This window comes from Scyliorhinus canicula, chromosome 14 (assembly GCF_902713615.1).
Source record: "Scyliorhinus canicula chromosome 14, sScyCan1.1, whole genome shotgun sequence".
Taxonomy (NCBI): Eukaryota; Metazoa; Chordata; class Chondrichthyes; order Carcharhiniformes; family Scyliorhinidae; genus Scyliorhinus; species Scyliorhinus canicula.
In genome coordinates this window covers 38,669,505-38,691,646 of record NC_052159.1, presented here as the reverse complement: position 1 = coordinate 38,691,646, position 22,142 = coordinate 38,669,505, and the positions used below count along the sequence as shown (strand labels likewise).

Genomic DNA, 22,142 nt, shown 5'->3' with positions numbered 1-22,142 from the left:
TGGAAAGCTCCGGCAAGTGAGCATTTCCAGTTGTTCTAATTACGTGACAATCCAGTTTTTAATAGTTATTGATGGTCGAATCATGTAAACAAAAGCAAAATACCAGAAATAACTAAATGAAAAGACTCGGCATTTTCTGTTACTGTTCGAATCATGTGGCAGTCTCATTTTTGTAGCTGTTAATCAGCGAACATCTTCAATGCACAATATTCCAAAAGGTAATTTCATACCTATTGGGAATTTTGCTTATAAATTTGCATTTTGCTGAGAAGAGAGCTAGATAGGATTTGTTTTGGAGTTCTCCAGCTGTTTGCTGGCGTCGGGAGGCGGGTTTCTCTGGTCCTGCTGACAGTGCACCCCGGGTGGCTTCATTGGGAAATCCCAATGACAGCAGTGGGAACAGAGATTTCCATCGTCAGCGAACAGCATGCCACCTCCCACCACTGAGAAACATGGGGCTGGGAGGTTGGACAATCCCTCCCTAAATGTCAAAATATGCACATAATCAATAATATTTTAAACATAATGTCAATAACCCAAAAATTAAAGTGATAAAATTACTATAATCTAGATTACTTTGAAGTAGTTAACCGGGAGGCAGTGGATTAATAATCCAAAGACACAGGTTAATGTTCTGGGGACCCAGGTTCAAATCCCACCATAGCAGATGATGAAATCAATAACATTCAATAAAAAAAGTTTGGAATTAAAACCATTTATGACCAGTAAATCATTGTCAATTATCAGAAAACCCCACCTGGTTCCTTTTAGCGAAGGAAATCTACCATGACTATTTGGTCTGATTTACAAGTGACAGCAATGTGGTTGACTCAAATGCCCTCTGAAATGGTATAGTAAGCCACTCAGTTCAAGAGCAATTAGGGATGGGCAAGAAATGCCACAGTGACGCTCTCATCCCATGAATGAGTAAAAACAAAGTTTAAAAATAATCAAAATAATGTGTTTTATGAACTTTACTGGTGTTTGGGTGATCATATTCTACAGATGATAGAAATTATTATTTGATGTGTGGCGACGGAATAATTCAAATTCCATTTTTATGGTATAGAATTACAGGATTTTAAAAAGTGCGTTAGAAATTATACTCTTTGTTATTTTGCTGTTGAAATATCAGGCTGGTGACCTTGCCTATAATCAAATTGTTCTAATACAGCACTGATTTGGAATTTCCAAATTTTTGCACTTCTGACGGCTGGAATCATTAATCAGTTAGATAAACAATTGCTTTATTATTTTAGTTCTGATTACTACAGAACAAAGTGATCAGCAATCAGAGCTCTAAAAAAACTGACAACATCAAAGTAATGTAAATAGAATTAGTTGTTTGCAAGCACAGAATTTGAATATTGCTGAAAAGGAGAGACTTTGCTGTTGTCGCTTTTCATCTTGCACTCATGATGACAGCACGGTAGCACAGTGGTTAGCACAGCTGCTTCACAGCTCCAGGGTCCCTGGTTCGATTCCCGGCTGGGTCACTGTCTGTGCGGAGTCTGCACATTCTCTCCGTGCCTGCGTGGGTTTCCTCCGGGTGCTCTGCTTTCCTCCCACAATCCAAAGATGTGCGGGTTAGGTCGATTGGCCATGCTAAAATTGCCCTTAGTGTCCAAAAAAAAGGTTAAGTGGGGGTTACTGAGTTACGGGGATAGGGTAGATACGTGGGCTTGAGTAGAGTGCTCTTTGTAAGGGCCGGTGCAGACTCAATGGTCCGAATGGCCTCCTTCTGCACTGTAAATTCTATGATTTTATGATGACAATTCGCAAGAATACCAATGTCAGGGGAAACAACAAATTTATACTGTATGAGTAGAGAGTGCTCATCGGCAGAGACATTTCCATGGAGAATGCACAAGCTGATGATGACTGACGGTTAACTGACAAGCATTGTTTGTACCTTAAACCAGATATCTTGACTCTGATTGGTCAAGGCATTGCTGTGAGGAATGAACTAGTGAATGGTTGTCATTTATTTTGTTTAGCTGAAACAAATAATTGTGGGTACATGCTCTTTCTGTCTGCATCCTGCAGGATAATGGCTACCCTGATCAGAAAATATCATGCTGCATAGCACACAAAGTCATGAACAGGCCTAAGGCCTTTCAGCCCTGAAAAGCGCCCAGTTGATCTCAGATTACCTTAGAAGGGCAAGGTATTTCAAAAACCTGAGCAGTAGATGAAGCTAGCTATTTCCCATTGCTACTATGCAATAGTAAGAAGTGGTATTTGCCACAAACAGAATGCTGTCATTAAGCTCAAAATAGACATTCATACAAATGAGTCATGTGGCATATGAAAGTCAGTGCCAGTTTGATGCTAGGTATGTAGGCCGTACATCCCAAAGACTGGCAAATTGCATCAAACCACATGCCCCTTGCACTGTTTGCAATGGGCAAGGTACAAACCTCATCCAAGCAGCCTGACCTTTCAAAATTCAAACCACAGTGCTCAACATTCACTGTGATTCCGCAATTGGATAACAGTTGCTAAATAATCCTCAGTGTGCTAAGAATTGTGCTTACAACCAATCAGGCTCACAGTGTGATGCATTCACATGATCTGGAAACTATATTTATTAATACACATGGCCATGTGCTATGCAGACAGAAATAACACGTTATACACATTGAGCCAGTTTCAGCTAAACAAAGGAAGTGACAGCCATTCACTTGTACATTCCTCAGGATAATGTTTGGCTAATCAGAGTCAAGTTGCCTGGTTTAAATTTCAAACAATGATTTTCAGTTAACTGACAATCATCTTCAACTAGTGATTCTCTATGGCAATGCACCTACCATAGTCTGATTGGCAACCAACCAGCATTCTCTTCTCATACAGTATATATTTTTTTGTTTCCTCTGACTTTGATATTCTTCTGACTTGTCCTGGCGAGTGCAAGATAAAAAGCTTTGCCAAAAAAGTCCGCTTTCTCAACTGTAAATATAATTTTGAATACAGGTTAAATACAGGTTAAAATTCTATTTAGTGAAGGAGTATTTGATAAAGTGCAAATTCTATCAACAACATGTGGCAAAGTTTTTAATGTATGAAATGACAAATGGAAGACACTTCCATAAAATATATCAAATTCTTACTGTTTCTAGGGTATTTATTTAATCCTTTGCCCTCAATTCTTTTATAACCTCGGTCAAAAAACCTCTGTTGGTACAAAAATGTTGGCAAGAGGAAAGTTTCAATGATAATACTGCCCCCTACAGATCAGCAATTTTTTGACAATGTTCTGTGTGTGGAAATAAAGACAATGTTTAATCAAAAGGGCCAAGAATGGAAGTAAGTAGCTTTCAAAAACCTAATTAGAAGCAAAATGGAAAAATAGATTTATGGCTATGGTCAATTCTTCCAATCAACACCACAAATAGCCTTGCAAAATGAATTGGGAGACTGTCGAAGGAAAATAAAGCTTTCCATTTATAGATCACCCTTACCAGAGCATTCCAAAACACTCACAGCCTTTTCATTATTTTTGAAGTGTATTCACTGTTGTATTGTAGGAAAATGCAATGGCTAATTTGTGCACAGGCAGCTCCCATAGCCAGCAATGAAATAAGTGACTAGAATAAAATGCAAAATATTGTGGACGCTGACAATCTGGAAAAACAGAAAATGTTGGGAAAACTTAGCATCTGTGGAGAAACCAGCTCCAGGGTCCAAGGTTCGATTCCCGGCTTGGGTCACTGTCTGTGCGGGGTCTGCACATTCTCCCCCTGTCTGCGTGGGTTTCATCCGGGCGCTCCGGTTTCCTCCCACTGTCCAAAGATGTGCAGGTTACGTGGATTGGCCATGCTAAATTGCACTTTGTGTCCAAAAAGTTTAGGTGGGGTTACTGGATTACGGGGATAGTGTGGAGGTGTGGGCTGAGGTAGGGTGTTCTTTCCAAGGGCCGGTGCAAACGTGATGGGCTGAATGGCCTCCTTCTGTACTGTAAATTCTATTCTATTCTATTTTTCATTCCCTTAGCGCCCAAAACTCTTTCAATATAGGTCTTGAATATACTCAACAACTGAGCATTCTCTCTAAGGCAGAGAATTTCAAAGATTCACATCCCTTTGAGTGAAGAAAATTCTTCCTTATCTCAGTGCTGAATGGCTGACTCCTTTTTCTAAGACTGAACCCCTGTTCCAGATTCCCCACCTAGGGGAATATTTTAAACGCGCCCAAAAAGGGGCTTTGGTTTTGTCCCATTAAACCACACCCTATATATTCAAATTAGATCACCTCATATTGTTCTAAATTCCAGTGCCTCTAGAAGCCTAGTCTTCACAATCTCTCCTCATTGGACAAACATCTCATCTTACGAAGCAGTCTAGTGAGCCTTTGTTGCATGTCCTCAAGGGCAAGTATGGCCTTCCTTCAGTAAAGAGACAACAAATATGCACAGTTCTCCAGGTGTGGTCTCAGCATTGCCCCGTGAAATTGTAATTAGACTTATGTACTCTTCCACTCTGATCTCTTCTTAACAAAGGCTTACATAGGCCCAGATTTTAATTCTTGGGTCGTAGTTGTCAAGTCGGGTGATTTCCAGGCTTGGCGAACCAGACCTTTAAAAATATTTGGCCGCAGAACATATTTTCAATTGTTGGGATGGTTGACCCCGGAATGACACCGCAGGCAGCTGGGTGGAGAGGTGGGCTGGGCGCAAGGCCTTCCTCTTGTGCCCCGGCATCTTGTTTGCATCAATAAAAAATAAAACAAAAAATATTGCTTCAGCGCTCACCACTTAGCCCCCTCAATTCCCCTCCCCCACGCCCTATGTCTCATCTATGCCACCATATGCCAAACCATGCCCCACGCATCCATGGGACCAATACCCTTTACGCCAGGCCACCACCCACCCCCATGGCCCCATACCCTCTTTACCAACTATGTGTCCCTCTAACCACCACTATACTCCCTAGGCAAATTTAGTGTCAACCCAGAACCCCTTGTCACTACCCTCTCCATGTCAATTCACCTGGTATCCTTGGTAATTCCCGGAAAGTTTTGACACTTTCCTCAACTGTTCCTTGACAGCTGAAATTTCCAGCTGTACAGTGGTGACAGCTGAATAATAGTCCCTTGACAGTTAGAAAGCTCTGATCGCTCTAATGATTTTATGCATAAACATTGTATAACCATGTCCACTTTTAATAATCACATAGGGTGCCTTACTACTTCTAAAGGTGTGCCAGTACCCTAAGCAAAGGGGTGTCTTACCTTTCTATCGAAATACATTCACAAAGTTCAAACATCTACTTAACTATTCTAATCTGCACACTCAAGAATCCACATTTCTGGGGCGAAATTCTCCAACCCCACGCAGGGTCGGAGGATCGCCCGGGGGCGCCGATAATTCCGCTCCCGCCATGTTCAAAGTTCTCACACCCGCCATAAAACGGCGTTCTTCAAATCCCGCCGCCCGCCTCTGAGAACGGCTGGCGCCGGCGGGATGCCATTGTTTTTTGAGGCTTAATTATTCTCCAGCCCGGTTGGGCCGAAGTCCCGCCGACGTGGCCATGGGTCACGTCGGCGAAAATCAAAGTTGGTTTATAACGGCGTCAACCGTTGATGATGGTTGACGCCGTTCAGCTTGGAGGTGGGTGACAGGTCGGGGAGAAAGATAAATTATCTACTTCGTGTGCCGGGGGGGGGGTGGTTTGTGAAGAGAGAGAGTGAAATCACTTACATCGAGTTCCGGGGGCACGGGTTGGATGGGGTGGGGGGGGGGGGGGGGTTTGGGTGGGCGGGGGGGTGTTGGGAAGAGAGAGAGATAAATCACTTACTATGAGTGCTGGTGGGTTGGGGGAGGGTTTGTGAAGAGAGAGTGAAATCACTTACATCGAGTGCCGGGGGGTAGTGGTGGGGGGGGGGGGTGTTGGTTGGGGTGGGGGGGGGGGGGGGGGAGTGGTTGGGGTGGGGGGGGGTTGGTTGGGGTGGGGGGGGGGGAGTGGTTGGGGTGGGGGGTTGGGGGTAGGGGTGGGGGGGGGGTGGGGGCGCTATTTATATCATGTTTCGCCAGGCGGCGTTGATGATGTCGCCGACGTCAACCGACGCGCCACTTCCGCAGCGGGTGAAACTGACGCGTACAGCGTCACTCCGCTGCTGGCCCTTTCGGGACGGCAGATTTCGGGCTGATAAGCGGGCCCCGACGCCTGAGTCGCCAGCTCCGTTTTTGCCTGCCGGTCAAGGGCGTCACGATGGACTTCGGTGAATTTCGCCCCTGATCTTCCAAAATTCTATTTTAGTAGTGCCAGCTGGTGAATTAAATGGCCAGCTGCCTCCATGAATTATGCATGTGTGAACCCTAGTGTGGCTCCAGATCTTGTCCCCCAAAGGTTGGAAAATGCCTGGTTTGGGAAGAAGAAGGTTTGGCATTTCTGGGATTTTCACCACAATATAGAGAACCTGGGCAGGATTCTCCAACCCCCGCCGGGTCGGAGAATCGCCCAGGGCAGGCGTCAATCCCGCCCCCTCCATGTCCCGGATTCTCTGTCACTAGAGATTCGGTGGGGGCGGGAATCGCGCCGCGGCGGTCGGTGGGTGATTCTCCAGCCCGTGATGGGCCGAAGTCCTGCCGCTGTCAACCCTCTCCCACCGGCATTGATTAAACCACCTACCTTACCAGCGGGAGCAGGCAGTGCAGGCTGGCGCCGGGGTCCTGGTGGGGGGGGGGGGGGTGGGGCGATCTGACCCCAGGGAGTGCCCCCACGGTGGTCTGGCCCGCGATCGTGGCCCACCGATCGGCAGGCGGTGCTGTGCTGTGGATGCACTCTTTTTCTTCCGCCTTCGCCATGGTCTTCACCATGGCGGAGGTGGAAGAGACCCCCTCCCCTGCGCATGCGCCGGTATGACATCAGCAGCCGCTGATGCTCCGGCGCACGCGCGGACTTAAGCCGGCCGGCGAAGTCCTTTAGGCCCTGACTGGCGTGGCGCCAAAGACCGTTCACGCCAGCCGGCGGAGCGGGAACCACTCCGGCGCGGGCCTAGACCCTCAATGTGAGGGCTTGGCCCCTAAAAGTGCGAAGACTTCCGCACCTTTGGGGTGGCCTGACGCCGGAGTGGTTCACGCCATTCCAACACGCTGGGACCCCCCTTCGCCGGCCGGCTTAAGTCCGCGCGTGCGCCGGAGCATCAGCGGCTGCTGACGTCATCCCGGCGCATGTGCAGGGGAGGGGAGTCTCTTCCACCTCCGCCATGGTGAAGACCATGGCGAAGGCGGAAGAAAAAGAGTGCCCCCACGTCACAGGCCCGCCCGCCGATCGGTGGGCCCCGATCGCGGGCCAGACCACCGTGGGGGCACTCCTCGGGGTCAAATCGCCCTGCCCCCCCCCCCCCCCCCCAGGACCGCTGGATAGGGGAGAATCCCAGCCCATGTCTCTCATGACGAAAATCTGGGCCCTGCAATTTGCCTTCCTAATTGTGTGCTGTAACTGCATGTTAAAATTCTGTGATTTATGTACGAGGCTCTGAATTCAAATATTTCCCACTCTCTTGGTATTCGAAACAGTTTTGCTTTTTTGTTTTTTCTACCAAAACAGATTACTTCACCACATTGTATATATTTTTTGCCATGTTCTTGCAATCTCACTCAACCTGTCTCCATCTCCGACAGCTTCTATGCATCATCCTCCCAATTTCTTTCCCGCCTCGGAAACTTTCATACATTGTGCTAAGTCCCTCATCTAAGTTGTATAGCTGAGATCCAAGTATGGATCCTTGCCGTACCCTACTTGTTACCACATGCCAATTCCAATGTGTCTCCTTTACGTCTACCTTTTCCTGTTCTTGACTTACATAAATCAAAATATAAATATTTTACAATGTTTCATAGAATTGTTTTTTTTCATATTTATTTTTATTTAAACCAATCTAAAATGGTGTCAAGATTTATGGAGGAATGGATATACAAAATTGGCTCCGCCGACCTTTTTGCTGGTCTTATTTCTGCTACTGTTCTGTATGTCCATATGCTGGTATTGTGCTGGAAGCTTTTACTAATAGCAGACTATCATCTCATGCAGATCACTGAATGGCAGCATTAACAGTGGTGCTTCAAGGGTGCATTATTAAAGAATCCAAGTGTAGTACTACTACATTAAAAATGCCACATTTAAGATCCTCCTGCGGCAGTGTATTTGCAAATTTTTACATGCACAGGTGGAACCTTGCATACCAGTCAAGCTGGTTATTTCCTGATGTTGTTCGAGCCACTATTTTTGATAAAGGTTGGGAAATGGAGTTAGACTACACTGGGCAGCAAATGGTTCAAATAAAATGAGGCCAGCAAAACGTTATGCCATACAAACCCACCTGTATATTAAAATGGAAGAATAGTCAGATTTATAAAAAGTAGTTTGGTAATTGCAACCTTTCCAACTCACACGGTCCATATGAATGGGTGTTCGGTAAGTGGAGTGAAATATAATATAATGACAGAACCATTTATCATCAAGATTATGCCAAGACCATCTCGAGTCCCTTTTTAGGATGGCTCATCTTCTTGTAGGCTTCTGCACCTCACCGTCTTTCTCCCATCTACTCTGGAATTCTTATTAAGGCTAATCATGAAGTAAGATTGTGGTGAAAGTATTAATGCATTACTTGTTCCATTCATTAAGTAACCTGCAAGAAAAATCTCAGCATTTGTATTTAAGGGCTAAAATCCACCAAAGCTGTCCAAATTACAGTATCCATTTTGCTTTGCTGACAGAAATCGAATTAAACTACGGAAATCACTACTTGCTGTATATGTCTCTTTGCACAAAGTTCGGTCTTTAAAAAAACAAACAGCAGAGCAGACCTTTTACAGTTCCCATGGATCCTACCATATTATAATGTTTGTGTCCTTTGGGTTGGGGGATGTGGCAGATAGGGAAAGAGGAAAATGGGCACTTTTATGAAATAACAGCAGAAAGGGAAAATTATGTTCTCTTGAATTTTAACCATGCCAACTACAAAATGGGTACTGTCTTTTCATGGGAATAGCATGAATTATTAATAATTATTGATGCTTACTGCTAGCACAGACACTCCGGCTGTGGTGTTGCTAGGTTTGGGGCCTGTGTTGAAATGTTTCTGTAACTTTCCAGCCACCGAAAGTTGATATTCATTCTCTGGCAACCCATCATCCTACAAGAGGGGAAATAAGTAAAAATAAGTGGAAATCAGTAATGAAGAATACTTTTAAAATAGTCTTTGCATTCCTCTGAAAGTTTCAAACAAACATCATGCTGAAAAGAGGGGGTAGTGGTATTTCTACTTTTCCTTCGTGTTCATCTAGGTAATGACTGTAGTTTTGGGGAATTAAATACTTTCCTCTTTCAGGCACGCATTGTCAATAGCAAGCATCCCCAGGTCAAGTGCAGCATAGCGTAGGGAAGTACCATATTACTCTGCCCAAACAACATGCCTAAGCAGGATATTATGACCCTATAAGATAATGGCACAATCTACCAGCTGCATTGTGCTCTGCGATAGTGGAACGAAGTCGGTAAATAACGGGAGAGGCCGACCGTATGCTTTCCAGCAGCCTTTACGCCTTGCGAGATATTCTAAGACCTGCCAGGCATCAAAATAAAAATCCCGACCAAAGGGGCATGACCAAACGGCATGCATCTAAATAGATTTTAAACCTACGTAGGCGCATTTACCTGGGATCTACCAGCCTCCCGGGATCAACCAGCCTCCCCAGTGAGGCTGCAGCCGGGTAACGTTCAGTACTGGTCCACACAAAGGAGGACCATCTGGAAAAGCACCCGGGGGGGTCTCCGGGTCTATTGGAGGCCCCTGAGTGGCCAGGGTGGCTCTCTGGCACTCCCCGTGGAACATGGGCACCTTGACATTGCTACTGAGGCCGTGCCAAGGTGCCCAGGTGCCAGGGTGGCATTGCAAAGGACAGGGCCAGATGCCTATAAAAGGATGGTGGAGGGGGGTATGAAGGTGGGGGTGCAGGACAGGTGTAGGAGTCTCTGGGCGTTTTTGGGGGGGGGGGGGGTGACGGGTGTGGTTCCTGGAAGGGATGCCTGTAATGGGGCAGGGGGGGCGCCTAAAGAGGAGGGACCCCAGCGACCCCATAGCAGGGTGTCCTCACTTGGGGTTTGTGGGGTAATGCCCAAGGGTGAGGAGGGTGTGGGGGAGCCACAAGCACACTTAAAGATCGGTGCACCCTTTCAAAATGGCGGCCTGAACTCTAGCTCCCCAGTGTTGAAAACAATTCCAAATATGGGCTAAACTGGAGAGAAACTCCTCAGGGCCCAAAAAAGTGACTGTGTCGTTTGATAGTGGTCAGGAACTCGCCAGCAGAGCTCGTGGGAAACCCCCTGCAAAACCTGCCACACACAAACTTCGAAATTCTTCCGTGAAATTCCACCCAATGTGACATTTCTAATTCTCTCTTTTTTTTTTGCAATAATTTTTATTGAAAAAATTTTGATTTTGTACAACAATGACGCACCTTAGAAAAATACCAAAAATAACAATAATATTAACAATCATATACATTCGCCCCCACCTCCATGAACAACACAGCATTTTAACAACAACGCAGATTAACACATTGTAAAGTTACAGAATAGACACTACAATAATGAACACCCCCCCCCCCCCCCCCCCCCCCCCCCCCCCCCCCCCCCCCCCCCCCCCACCCCCCCCCCCCCCCCCCCCACCGGGTTGCTGCTGCTATTGACCAAGATACCTATCTTTGAGCCAGGAAGTCCAGAAAAGGCTGCCATCGTTTATAGAACCCTTGTATTGATCCTCTCAGGGCAAATTTGACCCTTTCCAATTTTATAAATCCCGCCATGTCACTGATCCAGGTCTCCACCCTTGGGGGCCTCGCATCCTTCCACTGCAGCAAGATCCTCCGCCGGGCTACTAGGGACGCAAAGGCCAGGACACCGGCCTCTTTCGCCTCCTGCACTCCCGGCTCTACTGCAACTCCAAAAATCGCGAGTCCCCACCCTGGTTTGACTCTGGATCCAACCACCCTCGACACCGTCCCTGCGAACCCCTTCCAGAATTCTTCCAGTGCCAGGCATGCCCAGAACATATGGGCATGATTAGCTGGACTCCCCGAACACCTGGTGCACCTGTCCTCACCCCCAAAGAACCTACTCATCCTTGTCCCGGACATATGGGCCCGGTGCAGCACCTTAAATTGGATGAGACTAAGCCTCGCACATGAGGAGGAAGAGTTAACTCTCTCCAAGGCATCCTCCCAAGTCCCGTCCTCTATCTGCTCCCTGAGTTCCTCCTCCCATTTAGCCTTCAGCTCCTCCACTGACGACTCCTCCACCTCCTGCATTACCTTATAAATGTCAGACACCTTCCCCTCTCCGATCCACACCCCCGAAAGCACTCTGTCCATCGACCCCCGCGAGGGCAGGAAAGGAAATTCCTCTACCTGTCGCCTAGCAAACGCCTTTACCTGCAAGTATCTGAACATGTTCCCTTGGGGAAGGCCAAATTTATCTTCCAGTTCCCCCAGGCCCGCAAACCTCCCGCCAATAAACAGGTCCCTCAATTTGCTGATGCCCGCCCTTTGCCACCCCCTAAATCCCCCATCCTTGTTCCCCGGGATGAACCGATGGTTGCCACCCAGTGGAGCCTCCATCGAGCCCTCTGTTTCCCCCCCGATGCCGTCTCCATTGTCCCCAGATTCTTAGGGTCGCCGCCACCACCGGGCTCGTGATAAACCTCTTAGGGGGGAGCGGCAACGGCTCCGTTACCATGGCACCTAGGCTCGTACCTCTGCATGATGCCATCTCCATTCTTTTCCACGCCGCCCCTCCCCCCTCCATCACCCATTTACGCACCATTGACACATTGGCTGCCCAATAGTACCCCAAAAGGTTGGGCAGCGCCAGCCCGCCTCTATCCCTCCCTCGTTCCAGGAACACCCTCTTCACTCTCGGAGTCCCATGTGCCCACACAAAGCTCAAAATACTGCTAGTCACTCTCCTAAAGAAGGCCCTGGGGATAAAGATGGGCAGGCACTGAAAGAGGAACAAGAACCTCGGAAGCACCGTCATTTAGACGGACTGTACCCTCCCCGCCAACGACAATGGCAGCATGTCCCACCTCTTGAACTCCTCCTCCATCTGATCCACAAGCCTGGTGAAGTTATGCTTGTGAAGAGTCCCCCAGTCCCTGGCCACCTGCACCCCCAGGTACCTAAAACTCTCCCCTGCCCGCCTAAGCGGGAGCCTACCAATTCCTTCCTCCTGGTCTCCAGGGTGCACCACAAACACCTCGCTCTTGCCTAAATTTAATTTATAACCTGAAAAGGTCCCAAACTCGGCTAGTAACTCCATCACTCCCGGCATCCCTCCCACCGGGTCCGCCACATATAGTAACAGGTCATCGGCATACAACGACACCCTATGTTCCTCTCCACCTCGCACCAAGCCTCTCCACCTCTCTGAATCCCTCAACGCCATCGCCAGCGGCTCGATTGCCAGTGCAAACAACAAGGGGGACAGGGGGCAACCCTGCCTGGTCCCTCGGTAAAGCCGGAAGTACTCCGACCTCCTCCTATTCGTGGCCACGCACGCCATCGGGGCCTCATATAGCAGCCTTACCCATCTAATGAACCCTTCACTAAATCCAAACCTCCCCAACACCTCCCATAGGTACCCCCACTCCACTCTATCGAAGGCCTTCTCCACATCCAGCGCCACCACTATCTCTGCCTCACCCTCAATCGCCGGTATCATGATGACATTCAACAATCTCCGCACATTCGTGTTCAACTGCCTTCCCTTCACAAAACCTGTCTGGTCCTCTTGCACAACCCCTGGCACACAGTCCTCTATCCTGATGGCCAGGATTTTTGCCAGCACCTTAGCATCCACGTTGAGGAGAGATATGGGCCTGTATGAACCACACTGCTGGGGGTCCTTGTCCTTCTTTAAAATGAACGAGATCAGCGCCCACGACATCGTCGGGGGCAAAGCCCCCCTCCCACGCTTCGTTGAGTGTCCGCACCAGCAAGGGGCCCACTAGGTCCACAAACTTTTTATAAAATTCCACCGGGAACCCATCCGGCCCCGGTGCCTTCCCTGACTGCATCTGCCCGATCCCCTTAACTAGCTCCTCCAGCTCAATCGGCGCACCCAACCCCTCCACCTTCTCCTCCTGCACCTTCGGGAAAGAAAGCCCGTCAAGGAACCTCTCCATTCCCCTCCTATCCCCCGTTGGCTCCGACCGGTGCAGTTCCCCGTAAAAGTCCTTGAAGACCTCATTCACCTCTACCCCCTTCCGCACCACATTCCCACTCTTGTCTCTCACTCCAGCAATCTCCTTAGCCGCATCCCGCTTACGCAGCTGATGAGCCAGCATCCTACTCGCCTTTTCATCATGTTCGTACACTGTCCCTTGTGCCTTCCTCCACTGTACCTCCGCCTTTCTAGTGGTCAGCAAATCAAATTTAGCCTGCAGGCTGCGCCTCTCCCCCAACAGTCCCTCCTCTGGTGCCTCTGCGTACCTCCTGTCTACCTCCAGCATCTTTCCCACCAGTCTATCCCTCTCACTCCTCTCGCTCCTCTCCCTGTGTGCCCGGATGGATATCAGCTCCCCACGAATTACTGCCTTCAGGGCTTCCCAGACCATCCCCACCTGAACCTCCCCCGTATCATTCACCTCAAGGTACCCCTCAATACTTGCCCGGACCCTCCTACACACCTCCTCCTCCGCCAACAACCCCACATCCAACCGCCACAACGGACGTTGGTCCCGCACCTCCCCCATCTCCATCTCTATCCAATGCGGAGCCTGGTCGGAGATTGCAATGGCCGAATACTCGGCCACCTCCACTCTCGGAATCAGTCCCCTACTCACCACGAAGAAATCTATCCGAGAGTAGACCCTATGTACGTGGGAGAAGAAAGAGTACTCGCGTGCCCTCGGCCTCACAAACCTCCACGGATCCACTCCACCCATCTGATCCATAAACCCTCTCAGTACCTTGGCCGCCGCCAGCCTCCTACCCGTCCTAGAGCTGGACCGATCCAGTGAAGGATCCAACACCGTATTGAAGTCCCCCCCTATGATCAGACCTCCTGCCTCCAGATCCGGGATCCGTCCCAACATACGCCTCATAAAGCCCGCATCGTCCCAATTTGGGGCATACACACTGACCAGTACCACCTTCTCTCCTTGTAGCCTGCCCCTAACCATAACATACCTACCCCCTTTATCCGTCACCACCTCAGATGCCTCAAACAACACATTTTTCCCCACCAGAATCGCCACTCCCCGGTTCTTCACATCCAACCCAGAGTGGAAAACCTGCCCCACCCATCCCTTCCTCAGGTGGACCTGGTCCGCCACCTTCAGGTGGGTCGCCTGAAGCATTGCCACATCCGCCTTTAGCCCCTTCAGGTGAGCCAGTACCCTCGACCGCTTCACCGGCCCATTCAACCCTCTCGCATTCCAAGTGACCAACCGGATCAGAGGGCGTCCTGCCCCCCTCCCCCGTCGGCTAGCCATAGCCCGTCGACTGCCCACCCCAGGCCAGCACCCCCTGCCCGACCCAGTTCCCACAGCGACAACACCTCACCTCTGTCCCCCCAGCCCCCACCAGCTCCTTCTTGACCCTACCAGCAGCAACTCGGTATTCCCCTTTCCCCCCCCTCCCTTCCCTCCCAGGCTAGGAACCCTCCCAGCTGCGAACCGTCCTCCATTGTACTTCCGTGGGTCAGCTAACTTCTGCTGACCCCGGAAACTCCCGCCAATAGCCCGACCCCTCCCGAAGTGGGATCAACCTCCAATCTATCACCTCCTCCATGGCACCGCTCCAGCGCGGGGAAGAACCAATTAAGGCCCCGCCTCCCCCGTCACCGTCTCTAATTCTCTTTTTGAGCACCTTGTAGCCAACTAATTCTAAAATAGGGCATTCTTTCCTTTGAAGGGGGAATATTTCCTTTTTGTTTTCAGTTGAGACAGAACTGTCCAAATTAACACTACCCTCAGTACCAATATTAGCCTTTAGCTGCATCCATTTGGAATAGATTCGCACCTAACTCGTAAATGGGAACTTCAACACTTCCCATTACTTCTAAGATTGTAATTTTTGACCTTTCAGCTCATAGCACGGCTATTTAATTTATTGCTTTTAAATATACATGTGTTATTAGTTTTTCCTGCAATCAATATCATGGTTTTTCTAGCCGGAGTACTCAAGCCTTCCATCAGCATTCTGATATTGACTTGGAAAAAGTAATTGCTTCTTTTTGGAGTCAGGTTTGATTCATAATTTAAAAAATCGGATAATAGTGTTATATCAGGTGATATTTCCCTTTTAGTTTTCAAGACTTGAAGCCCGGGTAATTCCACTAGGTTGTGCTGGTATTCCAAAATCAGCTAAACAAGCATAAATGATTTAGGAATTCTAAGCACAAATTATATCCAGTGCAAATTATCCTACAGAAGGTGGTCCCGCCCACAAAACTGGCAATGCCCCAAAGTTGAATCAATCACTGTGGCATGTTTCTATTAATTGCACCTGCTTGTAGGCCTTCGAAGAGGCTGTTTGTCCTTTTTTAGCCGCAACTTAAAAAAAAATTACGACTTGAAATGATGTCGAGTTGCCCTGATCTGAGGGGGATTTCATGTTTCGGGAGTTGCAAATGAATTTGAACAAAAACTTGGACAAAAATTCACTTCACAAAATTAGCTTTATTATGTCTGCAATTTGTGCCCGGGGTTGCTGATTGTACCCAAAGTGCAACCCTTGGTCCTATTCTGTCAGACCTGTGAGAGATGAATGCAGCCTAGCCCTTGCAGCCTTCCTGGCAACAAATCTGGGAATTTCTGTTGCCAATACTGGGAGCAATGTCCCACAGACTGGTCACGCACCAACTGACATTTATATCCTCCTACCTTTCAGCCAAGCCCCAGACTCCCCAATCACCCTCGCTGAGTATTTCCTGCCCCACAACAGGACAAATCCAGAGGTGGTATCACCATGGTATACAGTCAGGAGGAAGTACCTCTGGGACTCCGCAACATTGGCATTGGGTCCAACATAGGCAAGGAAACCTCTGGTTGATTCCCACTACCACCTTCCCTCAGCTAACGAATCTGTACTCCTCTATACTTGGAAGCGGCACTGTAGGAATCAAGGGAAATCATTCCATTGCCTGGAGTGATGTCTAGCAAAAAGGAAGATGGTTGTTTTAATAAGGGCACAGGGAGTCCACATCGAGTAAGAATAAAGAACTTTGGTTCATTTACAGTTCTACCGGGTTGTGGTGGTATGAATGTGAGCACTGCCATTGGTGCAGAGCATGGGTTTCCCATTGGCTCTGGCTGGTTATGTGCCTCTCGTCTGATTGGTTGAGAGGCAAGTAGACCCCGCCTCGGATGCGGGGTATAAGTACCCAGAGTTCCCGGTGGTCGGCCTTACTCTGTAGTCGACCACCGGGCTAACAACTAGCTGATTAAAGCCACAGTTCAGATCCTAATTGTGTCTTGAGTCGAATTGATGGTACGTCACGGGTCTCTCCATGATCGGCTGGAAAGTGGACTTACTTAGTGATTGTTAGATCAGGGCGGCATGGTGGCACAATGGTCAGCAATGCTGTCTCATAGCACCAAGGACCCGGGTTCAATTCTGGCCTTGGGTGACTGTGTGAAGTTTGCACATTCTCCCTGAGTTTCCTCTGGGTGCTCTGGTTCCCTTCCAAGTCCAAAGATGTGCATGTTAGCTTCAGTGGATTGATGAATTGGCCATGCTAAATCCCCCTTTTGTGTTCAAAGGTTAGGTTGGGTTACGGCGATAGGATTGGGGAGTGGGCCTAGATAGAATGCTCTTTTGGAGGGCTGGTGCAGACTTGATGGACCAAACGGCCTCCTTCTACACTGTAGGGATTGTAGGATGAATCTATGATCAGCCATGACCTTATTAAATGGTGGAGCATGTTTAAAGGGCTGAATGCAACTGGATCCTCGACTTCCTGACCCATAGACCACAATCAGTAAGGATGAACAACAGCACCTCCTTCACTATAGTTCTCAATACCGGGGCCCTGCAAGGCTGCATAATTAGCCCCCCCCCCACTATACTCCCTATACACACGCGACTGTGTAGCAAAATTTGGCTACAACTCCATCTACAAGCTTGCTAATGATACGGTCGTAGTGGGTCAGATCTCAAACAACAATGAGTGAGAGTAAGTAGGGAGATAGAGAATCTAGTGGCATGGTGTAATGACAACTATCTCCCCCTCAACGTCAGCAAAACTAAGAAGCTGGTCATTGACTTCAGAAAGCAAATTATACACACCCGTGTCTGCATTAATGGTGCTGAGGTTGAGATGATTGGCAGCTTCAAATTCCTAGGTGTTACCAACAATCTTTCCTGGTCCACCCATGTCGACACTACAACCAAGAAAGCACAACGGCGCCTACGCTTCCTCAGGAAACTAAGGAAATTCGGCATGTCCACATTGACTCTTACCAATTGTTGGAGATGCACCATGGAAAACATCCAATCTGGCTACATCACAGCTTGGTATGGCAACTGCTCGGCCCAAGTAAGAAACTACAGAGAGTCGTGAACACAGCCCAATCCATCCCGTGAAAACACCTCCATCCATTGACTCTGTCCACACCTTCGCTGTCTTGGCAAAGCGGGCAACATACGCAAAGACCCCTCCCAACTGGGTTATTTTCTCTTCCAACCTCTTCCAACATGCAAGAGATACAAAAGTCTGAGAACATACACTAACAGGTTCAAAAACAGCTTATTCCACACTGTTCCAAGACTCCTGAATGACCCTCTTATGGACTGAACTGATCTCTTCACACCTCTTCTCTACTGAGTAGTGCTACACTCCATACCCTTCACCCGATGCCTGTGTCTATGTATTTACATTGTGTATTTATGTTTTTCATGTATGGAATGATCGGTCTGGACTGTACGCAGAACAATACTTTTCACTGTACCTAAATCAAAACCAGTAAATAAATAAATGACCTACTTTCTATTTCTTATGGTCCTATGGGCAGTGTCCTCAGCCCAACCATCTTCAGCTGCTTCATCAATGACATTTCTTTCAATATAAGGTCCAGGTGTTGACATGTTCATTACCATTTATAACTCCTCAGAAACTAATAACTTCATGTCCACAAGCAACAGGGCTGAGACAATATTGTGATTCAATGGCATTAGTATCATCAAATGTCCCACCATCAACATCTGGGGAGGGGGGGGAGAGAGGAGATGGAGGGGTTGGAGTGGAGTGGCCGTTACCATTGACCAGGAAGTTAACTTGACCAGCCATAAGGCGTAGGGACAGAAGTCGGCCACGTGGTCCATCTAGTCGGCTCCACCATTCAATGAGATTGTGGCTGATCTGATATAATCCTCAGCTCTATTTACCCGCCTTATCCCCATAACCCTTGATTCCCTTACTGATTAGAAATCTGACTATCTCAGCCTTGAACATACTTAATGACCCAACCTCGACTGCTCTCTGTGGTAAAGAATTCCATAGATTCACTATCCTCTGAGAGAAGACATTCCTCCTCATTTCTGTCTTAAATGGGTGACCCCTTACTCTGAGATGATGCCCTCTAGCCCTAAACTCTCTCACAAGCAGAAACATTGTCTAAGCATCTACCCTGTCAAGCCCCCTGAAAATCCATTCTGTCTCAATAAGATAACCTCACATTCTTCTAAATTCCATTGAGTACAGGCCTAATATACTCAACCTCTCCTCATCAGAAAATCTCTTCATACCTGTGACCAACCTAGTAAACCTTCTCTGGATTGCCACCAATGTCAGTGTATCTTTCCTTAGATAAGGGACCCAAAATATTGTTCACAGTATTCTAGCTGTGGTCTAATTAGCGACTTGCATTGTTTTAACAGGATTTCTCTTTTTTGTACTCCATTCCCTTCAAAATAAAGGCCAACATTTAATTTATCTTCCCAATTATCTGTTGAACTTGCATGCTAGCCTTTTTGTGATTTATGCTTCTGTAATCCTTCACAAATCCTTCTCTACTGCAGTTTTCTGCAATCTTTCTCCATTGAAATAATATTTAGCTCCTTTATTCTTCCTACCAAAGTGCATAACTTCACATTCTCCTATACTACATTCCATCTGCCAAGTTTTGGCCACTTATCTAACCTGTCTATATCCTTCTGTAGGCACTTTGTGTTACATCACCATTTGCCTTCCACCTATTTTTGTGTCATCCGCAAACTGGGCAATAATGCATTCACTTCCCTCGTCAAAGTCATTGATATACATTGTGAATAATTGTGGCCCCAGCACAGCTCAGAGCAGGTTAGTGGCTGGAAATTCTGTCATAACTCACCTCCAGTCACTGGTGTTTGGATACTCGACTACTGCCGCTTGTCAATGGGATTTCCCATTGAAGCCCCCCGAGGCCTCCAGAAAACCCACGGGCAGGGGTGCACAGTCGGCAGGAAAAGAGAATCCCAACGGCCGGAGAATTTCGGCCATAGCCTGGTTTTACATGGTCAGTCTCTTAAAATCTTACATATGGGGTGGGATTCTTCGGTTTCCCCAGCTGCGTGGTTTGCGGCAGCGCGCCGTTTGTTGGCGTTGAGATTCTTCCCCCCCCCCCCCCCCCCCCCCCCCCCCCCGTCAATGGGATTTCCCATTGAAGCAACCTCACTGCTGCCGGGAAGCCCAAGGGCGGGGGTGTGCTGCTGGCGTAAAGAGAATCCCAACATCTGGAGAATTCCGGCCATGATTTTAAAGTATAACTTTTCTTCAAAATATTGGAAATACAAAAAAAAAACTAGCAAAGCAATTAGATAACGATGTCTTTTAAAAGTGGCACTATGGAAATAAATAAGATTCAGGGTGGCTCTACTGCCAAAATCCTTTCAATTAAAAAGATATGATTGCTCTAAGATACCGTATACCTGAAACTGCTTTTAAGCAAACAAGGACACTTGCGACCCTACCAGGATACTGTTTTAATATGGACATTGAACAAACTGCAATTAAACAGTTCTGTTCACTATTGCATGATTTGCCAGAAATGCAATTTTCCATTATAGATTTTAACTGGAATTTCTTTTATAGCAGATCCACAATATTAACATACAAATTTACAGGGGTGTGAATAAAAGTTTTTGCAGGTTTGCAAAAGCTAGGAAGCACCAGCATTGCTTAACAGTATTATCTGATTCAATGCAAATGCAGGTTTTTCCAAAGCTCTTCACTGCTTATGTACTTTCCCTTCACTTTATATCTGCCTCATTTATGTGGCACAATGCTCAACACAATAACCAGGCCACATATTAATCACCTCAGTTGATCTGAAGAAATGTGTTAAACCAACTCTAGAGATAAAAGAATAGTACAGACCCACGCAAAGCCTAAAACCGAAATGAACCATTCAGCCAAAACCATCAGTAATGTGTCCCAGCAGTCCGTAGTAGTATGCTCATTAAACAAGACTTACATTCACCCAGGGGTGGTCCAACAACTGCTGTGCAGAATATCGTTGCTCTATATCAACCTGAAGCATCATGGTGATAAGTTCCTACAAAAGAAAAGGGCAGAAGAATTGCTATTTGAGTGTAGGGATAGACTTGAAGGATAATTATTCACCTGGACCAAAAAGGGAGACATTTAGCAAGTGATTGTTCACTATTTTAGCATAACAGCATAAATGTGGGTTTTGGATTATTGTAATTAGATATAATAAATTTTAAAAGTATCGCTATTTTTATTCGTCAATGGCATAACCTGCATTCTACTGACCACACTATTTACTACTGCTTTGGCACACTATGCTAATTGTCAGAATTAACTGTCAACTGTTCTTAATTTCTTAGTTGCACGTTCAATGATCCTTTTACTAATATAAATAAACTCGTAGATAAATAACGACATGCAAGACCGTCCCCAACATGCCTCCTTTTCATCTCCGTTCGGATGTTTGAAATGGCACGTTTGTAAATGGTATAGAAAATTGCATGGCATTCGCGAAGCTTTCTTACATAAATCTTACATAGATGACTTTGATCATTTTAATCACTACTTTTCATTGAATCTGGGCTTCTGTTACTTAAATCTTTGATTGTTTCAACATTACTCATCCCTGCAATTAATGTCTTTGATTACAGCACAGTGACATTTTTAGAACATATCCACAGAATGTTACTGTTGCCAATTTTTTCCAGTGATTCTGGAAGATTCACCAGAACAGTGCAATCATGGGGCAGCATGGTGGTGCAGTGGGTAGCACTGCAGCCTCACGGCGCTGAGGTTGCAGGTTTGATCCCAGCTCTGGGTCACTGTCCGTATGGAGTTTGCACATTCTCCCCGTGTTTACGTGGGTTTCGCCCCACAACCCAAAGATGTGCAGGGAAATTGGATTGGCCACACTAAATTGCCCCTTAATTTGGTAAAATGAATTGGGTACTCTCAATTCAAAAATCAGTGCAATCATTCAGTAGATGATTAAAGATCATGGCGGGATTCTCCGACCCCCTACCGGGTCGGAGAATCCCCGGGGGGGGGGGGGGGGGGGGGGGGGGGGGCGTGAATCCCACCCTGCCGCTTCGACGCTGGCTGCCTAAATCTCCGGCAGCGGATTTGTGGCGGGGGCGGGGATTGCGCCACGCCGGTCTGAGGCCGTTGGCGGTGGCCTCCCCGGCGATTCTCCAGGCCCCGATGGGCCAAGCGGCTGCCTGTTTCAGGCCAGTCCCGCTGGCGTGAAATACACAAGGTCCATACTGGCGGGACCTGGCTCTGAGGGTTCCCTGTGGGGGGCCGCTGGGGGATCCGGCCCTGGGGAGGGGGGGGGGGCACGGTGGCCTGGCCCGTGATCGGGACCCACCGATCTGTGGGCGGGCCTGTGCCATGGGGTACTCTTTCCCTCCGCGCCGGCCTCTGTAAAGCTCCGCCATGGCCGGCACACAGAGGAAATCCCCTGCACATGCGGCAGAACACGCTGAGGCTCCCACACATGCGCCAACTTGCGCCGGCCGGCAGAGGCCCTTGGCCGCTGGTTGGCGTGGCGCCAACCACTCCAGTGCCGGCCTAGCCTCTGGAAGTGCGAAGGACAACTTCCGGGCGGCTCGACGCTGGAGAGGTTCACACCACTCTTTGGCGCCAGTAAGGCCTGCCAGCTGGTTG

At 47.9% G+C, this 22,142-nt stretch overlaps 1 protein-coding gene across 4 annotated transcripts in view; it reads right to left on the bottom strand.

Moving 5' to 3' along the window:
- dclk1a (doublecortin-like kinase 1a) overlaps nucleotides 1-22,142 on the bottom strand; it is a 475,245-nt gene that overhangs the window by 31,029 nt on the left and 422,074 nt on the right. For all 4 annotated transcript variants that reach the window (XM_038818045.1, XM_038818046.1, XM_038818044.1 and 1 more), the window contains 2 exons: nucleotides 20,461-20,541; nucleotides 9,028-9,141 (listed from right to left, as the gene is read on the bottom strand). In XM_038818045.1, the coding sequence (XP_038673973.1) occupies nucleotides 9,028-9,141; nucleotides 20,461-20,541 (195 nt within the window). The remainder of the gene's footprint in view (nucleotides 1-9,027; nucleotides 9,142-20,460; nucleotides 20,542-22,142) is intronic.